We start from the raw sequence: 11,184 nt of genomic DNA, 5'->3' as shown, positions 1-11,184 counted from the left end.
ATTTTAGATAATTTGTGCTTGGTGACATATTTTCTTAGTTTTTCATGAAAAGCCTTTTATAAAATAAATAAATAAAAATTAAAGATACAAAAAAAGTACTGTTTTTTAAAAGTGAAAGCAATCTAAATTATTTTTTCTAGGTTTTTATTGTTTTGCACTTGTTCTGGGCTAAGGTAAATCCTCTTTTGTTTAATACTTGCATGGGCTAGAATGCCTTAAAGCATATCTTATCCTCGCCGTTGTTCAGACACTTGCATTTAGCCATGGTAAAGGGGCCATCAAATCACTCACCGTATAGGTAAGATGAAGACAGTGAGGATAAAAAAAAAAAAAAAAATTTCCTGTAATTTTTACCCTGTAAGTATAAAAAATCATTTTTAAAGTATCCCAGAGACAAGTGTCTGTCTTTTTACTTAACAAACATGCATCTGTTTTAGAATACTAACCATATGCAACCCTAGTGCATATTGAACAGTTTGACTCGTTCAATGTGAATGGTTCATAGTAGTTTAGCAGCTGCTCAGGCGATGAAAGACTGTTGGCTATGCTTCCATGCTGTGACAAGAAAAAATGATTTGATGTCCAATTTCGATTCTTTTCATAAGCGGATACTGGATGGTAATATATTCATGCCAAGAAAAGGAAAGAGCTTGTACCTCTCAATTGTGAAAATTATATTACCACGCGATCGTTAGCCAAGATGCAAGGAATCTAAACAAAAAATAATACCGGGCATGAGTTCATTTCGTGCAACGGCCGCTCAGGCAGAGAGCTGTTTTTATGCAATCAACGTGGAATTAAAACTTGGATGGACAAAGATTAAAAAAAAAAAAAAAAAAGGCAAGGGCAACGCCAGAAACATTGAGACAACTTTTATAACAACTGAATTTTACAACTTGCAATTTTCTTGATTCTTTTGAAAGGCCTACCACTCAAATACAAAAGAATGGATCCACGACAGCCGTCCTGGCTGTCCTCAAACGCACATACATCTGTTTTTAGATGCCGGGGGGCAAATCTTAAGAAATTAAGCAATAAATCCCCACAAGAATCAAGCACCAGAACTCTACAACAAAAAGGGCATTCTTGTTTCTGGCAAAGAATATCATTCTAAGAAATTATGCGAAAACAAAAACTCCTGTTTCTTTGTCATAGGCTGCTGAGTATCTATGGAGGCTGCTTGATGAAGATGTCACAAATGAAGCAAAAAAATGGTTGGGGATGACGAGCCACTGCATGAAACAAGAACTGCGAGTGTGAAAATAAATGTTAAAAAAAAATCCAAGATAACCTTTCTTTTTTCTTTTCCTTTCCTTTTGGTTTTTTTCTTTGAAAAAGCATAAAATTGATAATCCATTGAGAGTATTACAAGTGGAAAATAAAATAGAACCACCATTTGAGTGGAGGGGAATTTCTTTTTGGTCGGGATATTTCTCCCTTGTTTTTCTTTTGAGGGAGGTCAATCTTTCCCAACACTTTGTTTTGTTCTTGTTGTTTGGATCACAACAACAAAGGTTGAAATGAATGTCTATAATCCAAAAGGCATAACAGCACTACTCGTGAAAAGTTTGACAGCATACCTCTCTTGATCTTTACCATCAAAATTGCACTTTGAAGCTCAATCACTTGATGGGCTGAACAACTTCTAGATTCTTCTGGAGCAGCCAGCCTCTGGGATAGACAAGACCATGAGCATCTAAATGAAGATGCCAGTTCAGTATCCTTGAACAGCTGGGTGGTACACTTTCCATTTGACTTTCATCTTCTACCACTTGCTCAATGAATGTGGTCTCCTGTGAAAAAGCTAAAAAATCAGGGAATGGAGGGGATTGAATATCAAATATAGTATATGACATATTTTAAGCAATATCAGGAACATCCACAAAATGCAATTGGCATGATGCATACTTGAAAACCCTCCTTCACTGTATCTAACTGTCGAATTGGATTTGAAAAGGGGCGGTTCCATCTCTTTGGATCCCACAAGATGGTGCTGTTGAAAGCAAATCCAGACATATCAACATGAAACCTGCGGAGTCTTTTACTTTTCTCATTTGTATGCCATCCAATTACTTGACTGGCATTGCATACCGGACCTTCCACAATTGCTTTGTTTTTGCTTTGTGCAAGCATTGCAACAGGCCAAGTGCCAAAATGACTACAAAACAAGCATGCAATACGAGAAATTTGTGAATGAAAGCATAGGCAAAGAGCACCAAACTCCATAACAATTGAGCTTCAAAGTTAAAAGGTCTGTGAACAACATGTATGCGAAATCCACACCATTGCAACAACAAGAATATCTAGCTATATCAGCTGAACAAAACCAGTATCTTTACTAGAGACAGATAAAGTTATTCTCAGTTTCCTTTGCAAAAAAAATGGCTTGAAAATTAAGTGGCTAGATTTGCAAGTTCTCATCAATTCCTTCTTGTTTCTTTTTTCCCATTGGAGATAATACAAAAAATCAGGGAGTTTATCAAGTTTCCCATCAAGAAAGTCTCAGGACAAGTGATGACATAACATTTCTTAAGCAACTGAAAGTATATAACCCGAGTAAACAAACAAATCAGAAAAAGAAAGATGGCAGGACTAGGTTGCGAATAAAGCACAAGAAAACAAATAATAATAACCCCCTCGTGTCTTGAGTTATCTTACTAACAACCTCTTCACAGCTTAAAAACTTAAAATACAGAAAACCCATCAACACAAAAGATTTGCTGTAAACAGGAAGTCGATCAATCTGCTGAATCAAATGAATAGATAAACAAAAAATGTAAATCAAACAGAAACATATGGACCTAATCTGGTAAGCAGACAGTACCACCAACCAAAAAATGTAACCAACCCAATGCCTCCTTATTTAAGATACCATCAAATAACCAATAGAAAGGTGGCTACTAAAGAGCATTTCCCCATTAGCAACCAAACAAAATTAAACCTAATTTCTTAGAGCAACCAGAGACACACAAACTTAATCCCCTAACTAACACACACATCACTGCATACAAAAAACCAGAATTCCACAAGTTAGCATTCCAACAACACACAGACAGGCATAAAAGACACTTGGCAAAATTAATTAATGAAAAAAAAAGAAGAAAATTCACCTGATATTTCTCAAGCTCTCAAACAATTGAAGCGAATATACATTATCATCATCAGCAAAATACACAATCCCATCAAGTCTATGCCTTTCTATATGCTCCAATCCCGCATTCCTCTGATGCACTCCTCTGTCCTTCACATTCGTGTTATTCTTATTAACACAAACCAAATGCCTATACATCACCCCGGTTTTCCTCAATATCTCCGCTGTCTCCGCCGATGCTGACGTCATCTCCACCACAATCCACAACAACGGCGGCTGCACTAACCTCAACACCTGACCTAATCTATTCAAGAAGTAGGCTTGTAATGCTCGATTATATGTCGGTGTTATCACTATCACTTGCTTTCGCTCTACATAATCAAACCTTGAAAATCGATCCAATTGCGGTGTCGTTTTCTCGACGCCGAGGGACACAGCAGCGAGAGCGAAATTATCTTTGGTGTCCAATTGGACATTGACATGTGGCGGCTTCATTTCGAAGGAGAAATCATGCTTATTGATATCGTTATCCACTTGACCAAACGGGAAGATACCAAGTAAAAGCCCTAGGATGAAGAATATCGTGCACCTATAAAAGGATCTGCGAAATCCTTTGCGGCGGAGATAGACGGAAGCTGCTGCGACGGCGGAGGTGGAGGTCAAGGAAGAATACTTGCCGCTGTTGTTGTTAGTGCTGAAGAGCTTGTGAGCTTGTACTGAAGCGACACCGTTTTGGTAGCTGCGGTCTTGGTAAACCTGTGAGAGTGTTCGACGGATTGATGCCATTTGATTGGTTTCGAGCAGCTTACATTATCAAATCAAGATTTGATGGACGATGGAGACTAATCCACATGAAAAAACCCTAAAATGAAGTTAAATGGAATTTATGATTTCCAGTTTTTTTAAAAAAATTATAGAGTGAAAATGGATTTTAGATTTCAAGATTTTGTTCGGATGCTTTTAGAGGCGATGGTAGTGGATTTCAGAGATGGAAGGCTAAGATCTGGTGCCCCCTTTTTTTAATATTTCTAGCGCGGAGAGGGGAAGAGGAGATCGTTGCAGGGATAGTTGGGGGCGGAGTACGGCCCAGCTGGAGAGAGGGGTTGATTGAGCGCTAAATTACGCGGTGGTGTTCCATTTAACGAACGACAAGTGGTTGCTTGTACTTGGAAAGTCTACGCGTCTCTTCCCGTATATCTCAGTCGCACACATGGACTCTTTACAATTACTTTGAAAAAAAAACAAAAGCTAATTCAGTTTATGAAAATACTGTGGATCAAATCACATTTCTTGGAAGATTTTATGGTGTATCAGTAATTAATTAATAATATTTTATTAGTTTTTCTATTAAATTTATCTTAAATAAAAAGATAAATTAATTTATACTAGGAAAGAAAAAAATTAAATTTAACACTCACTAAATATAATAAGCATATTTACATATATATTTATTTCTTCTCTTCGTATCCATCTTTTTTCTTTAATGAATTAATTAATAAGATGCAAATAATTACTTTTTAATTATTATAAAATTAATTCAGTGTTAATTATGGATTTGCACTGTATTTCTTTCATTTTCCTTTTCTTTTAATCTTTGAAGCATTTTCTATTATAATCACCTAATTGTTTTCTCAATCCTATCATTTTAAACCTGATAATTTATTTTGATAACTTGCCATAGGAATTAATACTTGATTTGAAAAAAATAAAATAAGATTTTATTGCTTAAAACCAATTAAGACCAAAAGGATCATATTTGATACTAAAAATAAAAATAACCTCTTTTTATTTTAGGATAATTACATAGAAAATTTTATAGTTTGATGGACTTTTTGCTTTACCTTAATTTTTTTAAAAATAACATTTTATTTCCTTAACTTTAATAATTTTATAAAACTTCACATCCTCTAACTTTGGTGCAAAAAAAGTTGAAAAAAAAATATCACAATATTTACAAGTTTGTTGTTATTTTCAATTAATGATTAAAGAACTTTTATTTAAAAAAAAAAACAAAAACAAAATTGCCACTACATGACCTTTAACTACATGGTCGTTGTCAATTTTTTTGAAAAAATAGTTGTTAGACAAATTCAATCCCTTTTCCCTTAATATTTCTAATGAACACAACTATTCACAAATGATCTCTCTCATCACTTAAAATCTCTAATAAACACAAACATCAAGTTAAAAAAACACATCAAGACAAATGTTTTCAACAAATCTTCACCATTATTGCACAAAACTCATCGTTATATTTGTCAAATCTAACACCTAAAATTCTCTACACGCTCTGCCAACACAAAATCCATCTCATTTATAGCTAACAATAGCCCAAACTCCTCCACAATCAACAACAACTCAAAATTTATAGTACACAAAGTTGAATACATGTTTTCATTTTCATCAAAACCTAATAATAACCTATAAACTTGCAACATCTTGGATGTACTAAAGTTCAAGTATAAAAAGTACATGAAATGTGGAAAAATGATAATTGTCGAGGTATTAGAATTAGATTCAAAGCCTTTACCATGAAAATCTTGCTATCGGGAACAAAAGAAGCATAAATTTTCCACTCACAACCAATACCAATGCATTTAGCTCTAACTTTTTTATTATTATTAATGTATCTCTTCACATGATGTTCATGTTATACTTTATATTCTCAAAAAATTTCTGAAATGATTGACATTCTTAAACTTTATTGATCAATCAACTTTCACTTTAATATTTTACATTTAAACTCGCTCACTTTCATTTTCAACTTCCTCACAACTACTATTTAATTTTGCATTACCTCAACATCAAAATCATTCTCGTCAGAACTTATTTTCCAAACATTTTTTTTACTCTAAACCACCATCCAAACTTTTATTAAAACATAAATCATCTTCTAAACATCAATCCATTCGTGTTCTACTTCATTAACAAATTCAAATCCCTTTCCATTAGAAGAAATATAATAATCATATTCCTCCTCATCATCATCTTCCTTATATTTTGTATATTCATCAGAAACCTCGTCAACTCTTTTAGCTCTTTCTAAAATGTCATCATCAATTCTTTCACTACCTAAATTACCAAGATTTACATTCTTCATACATTATCAACATCTATATTGCTACCAACATCACCATCAAGACCCAAATCATCTATATCAAATTCAAGTATTACTTATTACCGACATAAAGTATTTTATTCTAGTTTTCTTACTGCCATGAAGCTTGCATATGAAACACCTTTTTCATTGTTGGATGAGCAACATCATAATCGCTATCAACATAGATATGAATCTCCTACTTGCCTTCGTTCAAATTCAATATTTTTAACGTAGATGCATTGTTAGATTTTTTAATTTCATCTTTTTATTTTTTTTATATATTCCTTTTGCGATGTAATTTCATGAGATAAAGTTTTAAATTATAGTATGAAGATGAAATTAAAGTAAGATGACCATAATGCAAAACACAAAGAAAATGCATGGTTAATATTAAAGTTTTTAGAATTTATGTTTTGGTCCAGAAGTTTTTTTTTTGTTCATTTTCAAGTCCTTGGGTCTAAGAAATGAAAGATAAGTCGTTGAAAAACAATGAGGTTATCGATTGACCACAATCCAACCACTACAAAGGAGGATATTTGTTCCATGAGTTCCTGTTCCTAGGATGAGTTCATTGGAGATGCTTCTAATCATGGTGGGAAAGGCAAATGAGGTTGATTTTTATATTTTTGTATTTAATTAATTTTCATTTTTTAGTGAATTTTAGGTCTTTTAGTGTTTTGTATAGATTTTTATGGTGAAAATATGATGAAAAATGGATTGTTAAGGCAAAAATCTTCCTTTATTTTTTTACCACTACAATGATAGTCAAATTCTAAACAACATGTCACCTTATTTTATTTCTTTTAAAAAAATAAGTGAATTGGAAAAAAACTTAAACAAGGTCCCGAGTGTTTTTTTTTAAACCATACATGTAGGCTTAGCCCATTAATGCCTAATCCTTTTTTTATTTTGATTATTTCTTAAATAATTTAATTAATACCCTCTCTATTTTTTTATATTTTTTACTTTAAATTATTTTTTAATTTAAATATCAATTAATACCCCTCTCTCTAATTTTTAAAACTTCTTAGTTCATTTTTTAAAAAACATTGTGATTATTTTTCAAAAAAATATTTTGTATTTTTATGATGTTTCAAAAAGATTATTATAATTTATCTTTAATTTTTTTATATTTGATATAAATAAAATTTGTTTGCATAATTCATTTATAAAAATGATAATCATTTTTCTTTGGTAAGAAAAAAAAACCTTTTAGATAAAAAAAAATAAAATTGCATAAATTAAAAAGAAAAATTAGGGTTAAATATCTACATATTTTTTTGTTTTTTTACTTTTAGAAGAAAGATTAACTTTCCATTTAAATATTTAATTAGTATTAAGCATTAACAATTCTTTTACTATTTATTTATCTATTCATATATATTTTTCAAATTTATTTCATTAAGTGTAAATAAAATCTTGATATATTTCATTAAATTTATTCATGTAAAATACATCCGTAACATTGATATATATATTTTTATTATATTCAAAATTAATTTGAAAATTTACCAACACGGGTGACAAAAACTAGTTATAATTATAAGTTTCCATTGTTTAGGATATGTTGTCATGCTTATTAATTAGAATCTACTGCTATAAATTTGTTTTTGTGTTTCTTTCTTTGAAACTGTTTTGATATAATGAGATAGCAACAACATAATTTTTTGGAATTTGATTTAACTATTTGCCATGGTATAATATAGTATAATAAATAAATTCTCTGGCAAATAGAGGATTTTGCAGGGCTAGTGATGATTTAATTATAGTTTTTAAAACTAATTTGGATTCAACCCAAGAGGCAAGTTCCGGGTAATTGATTAGGTGAGTTGATCCAGCTTAATTTATGTAAATTCAATTTTTTTATTTTATAAAAAAATAAAAAAAATAATATTAAAAAAAATCAATGATTTTTAACTGAATTTTCCTCAAATTAACGGAATCAAAAGTCAATCTAGTTTTTGACCTAAATCACAGGTCAATTGCTGGTTGGGGTTTCAAAACAGTGGTTTTAATTTGTAAAACACAGCGGGCGCCAACCTCGGAGCACCGAGATTCCATTTGTAATGTAGGGTCGGGTCACTAGATTAATAATTATGATTAAGAGAGATAATACGTAATCCAGTGGGCTAAACAGTGTGCATGGTAACCGTCGCAGATCTACTGGGTCTGGTCTCCATGTCAACAATGGAGGCTCTCTACACCTATAGTTTAAGGGAAGACCATGATTTACCCGTAATGACCGTCTACAGATGACTTTAAGAGGCCCAGCCTCTTTAAAAGCTTCTGTCATTGAAGCCGCCTCAGCCTCTCATAGAAGACTCAATCCTTGTAGCATACTAAGATCAATCAAATTGGTCAATTAATCAAGGCAAGAAGCAAGATAATTTGACTGCTTTCATTTACATAAACTGAGTCTGCATGCAGTACGCCAGGTGGCCATAGAAAAAGAATCTCCTATGCGCGGAAAACGTATAGCAAGAATCGGTTAAGAGGCATCACCTAAAAATGAATATAAGAGCACAGTTAGAAGTAAAGTTAAAGTTCGTAATGGTAAAACGCTCTCCTGAAAAAAAAATATATCAGAAAAGAGACAGGGAGAGTGTATTACAAGGAAATAATGGTATTGTGGTCGAAATCATCATGTTTTTGCTGAACCCTCTTCTCGCAGAGAAACAAAACAAGAGCAGGTGATGATGCTTTACCAACTAGAAACGGCAGCAGGCTTCAGATCAGCAGTTTTAAGTGAGTTTGCACCAGTGAAACTCACAAGTCAAGGAAAAATTAAGCAACACCATTGCAAGAAAATCATCGATATGTATTTATTCAAAATGAAATTTGGAGACCAGGCGACTACCGTGCCTGAATATAAATGTTGGAAGGATTCTGCGGGAACATCACAAGGAATGGAATTATTTGGTTCTGGATTACATTTAATGTACCATTTCATAATGTTCACCAAAATAAAACGATTCTATATGCCTCTAAGGCACTCATAAACTGTAGAAGTTTGTTGATACTTGGGGATTTAAGGATGAATAAATGACTTTGATTGATACTTGGGGATTTAAGGATGAATAAATGACTTTGAATCAATAAACAAATATTCTCTCTCTTTAAAGTGGTATTCGCTATCATTATAAATGTAGTTTGTCATAGGTTTCAAAGCAAACACACTCCAGCACTCATCAAAGCCACCAGAAAATCTAGGATGGTACCTTTCAAGATTTCTTTTAGAACTTAAAAAGAAAGATATTTTTTCTAGAAGAAGATATATTTACAAGTATTCCCAACACTTCAATTTATAGTTTATGAACAATCATAACTACTACAATAGAGTTTTCTATCCAAAGAATTTAATGTATCCATGAATGGTCATGACCCTTAGTACTTACAGGTCAAAAAATAAAAAGCATTCACGCTCAACCTACAGCTCAAACAAGCTCTTGAAGGGTCTGATTCTCAACCTGTAGTTTAAACATACATACCTCTTGAACAAAATTCAACCATCATTCAATCTTCCTTCTACATACAAGTATTACAATCTAAAACAGCCAAATCCAACGTTGTTCACGATCATATGGCTCATGGGAGCAAATAAGACACTTTTCTATTCCATACAATAATCAGCACTACCACAATGCAAATGCTTATACTGTTATAATTGCAGAATAATTTTGTAGTGTTTAGTACAGAAATATAGTCTCAAATTGTCTTAGCTTCAAACTCTGACATCACAAGCAAACAACAACCCGTATGTGTTATTTTAGTCAAAAGATACATAATTGAGGAGGAGAAAAGACAAGTATTGCTGGAAAATGTTTTTCAACATCATTGACAAGGGAAGCTTTTGGGTAATCAAAAGAAATTGCAACTATTTTCCAATTGAGCTCCCCCTCGTCAATCACAGCAACATCAACTAAAATCGAAATAAGTCATTACACACGTATTCATCTTAGTTATCAAAGCAATATTTATATCAGAATCGCATATATATGTAAGACAAGATTGTACCAGGATCATTAATCTCCAAATGCCCCTTCAACTTTCATTGAATGCAAATGATGGGTCTTCCCAACTTTGTGGAAGCAGCCCGTAATTCCAATTTATATTGTCGCTGAATAAAGACCAAAAACAATAAAAACAAGGCAGCAACAAGAGCTAAGTGCATTGGCACAAAGAGATGTGGAATAATTTGAAAAAAAAAAAGCACAGGCAAAAAGAACAGAACTTACGGGTAATAACGAAGTCTTCCCTTCTTGGTATCCTGCTTTATTGGAGTGAAACGTTCATCAACAACAACCTTCATTTTTGCAGGTGTACGTTTTCTCATCTCCACACCATAATCAAATATCACATCTCCTAAATGCAATGGTAGTAAATCTTGCTGTTGAAATGGGGAGTTTCGCGGGTTAGGTAAACAGAAAATATTTTAGCAAAAAAAGATGATGTTCTAGTTGTGGACTTGAAGTGGGCATGGAGCAGAGTGCTCTGGCTCTCTGCCACTGACCCCAGTAGCCACAAGAAACCAGAGCTTGTGTGTTGGGTCGAAAGCAGGGATGGCAGTCCGGTCTAAGCCGGAGAAGACCCGCCCAAAATTTTTTTTGATGTATTAATATAAAAAATAAGTTTAAAAGATAAAAAATATATTTTTATATATTTTAAAATAAAAATATTTTAAAAAATAACATTTATTTTTCCTAAACATTACTTCATGGCAATAACAGACATGTAGCTTTACATTCCAGGCCGGGCCGGGCCCAGCTAGTTAGATGCCTGTGCATATATAACAAACAAAAATGTAATTAAGAACTTTTAGAGAAAAGTTATAAAAAAATGTGGTGGTGTGTTAAAATTTCCATCAACTTGGTTCATCATTATTGATTAATTAGATCCTCCTATTACTAATTAAATTAATAGAATCTCTCTCTCTTTTTTTCTTTACAATTAGGACCTCCAACTCTCACAAACAATGTCAATAAGATTTGTTACT

The 11,184-nt window shown here is 32.7% G+C and overlaps 1 protein-coding gene and 1 long non-coding RNA gene across 3 annotated transcripts; both read right to left on the bottom strand.

Annotated features, from left to right (window-relative positions):
* Positions 1-848: 848 nt before the first annotated feature.
* On the bottom strand, positions 849-4,256 carry LOC133692427 (probable beta-1,4-xylosyltransferase IRX9H). 2 transcript variants are annotated; one of them, XM_062113360.1, is made up of 4 exons: positions 3,111-4,256; positions 1,909-2,158; positions 1,581-1,793; positions 849-1,248 (listed from the first exon to the last, which is right to left on the bottom strand). In XM_062113360.1, exons 1-3 carry the CDS (start codon positions 3,875-3,877, stop codon positions 1,623-1,625), a joined length of 1,188 nt encoding a protein of 395 aa, XP_061969344.1. In that variant the 5' UTR covers positions 3,878-4,256; the 3' UTR covers positions 849-1,248; positions 1,581-1,622. The 2 variants fall into 2 exon arrangements, with proteins under 2 accessions (XP_061969344.1, XP_061969345.1); XM_062113361.1 differs by having other exon boundaries at positions 849-1,232; positions 3,111-4,255.
* Positions 4,257-9,824: 5,568 nt separating this feature from the next.
* Positions 9,825-10,773, bottom strand: LOC133690936 (uncharacterized). The gene is made up of 2 exons (XR_009841539.1): positions 10,427-10,773; positions 9,825-10,308 (listed from the first exon to the last, which is right to left on the bottom strand). It is a non-coding gene; the product is annotated as an uncharacterized LOC133690936 (long non-coding RNA).
* Positions 10,774-11,184: the final 411 nt, after the last annotated feature.

Source organism: Populus nigra, chromosome 4 (assembly GCF_951802175.1).
Source record: "Populus nigra chromosome 4, ddPopNigr1.1, whole genome shotgun sequence".
Classification (NCBI taxonomy): domain Eukaryota; kingdom Viridiplantae; phylum Streptophyta; class Magnoliopsida; order Malpighiales; family Salicaceae; genus Populus; species Populus nigra.
The sequence above is the reverse complement of the archived record's forward strand: the minus strand, read 5'-3'. Positions and strand labels throughout refer to the sequence as shown.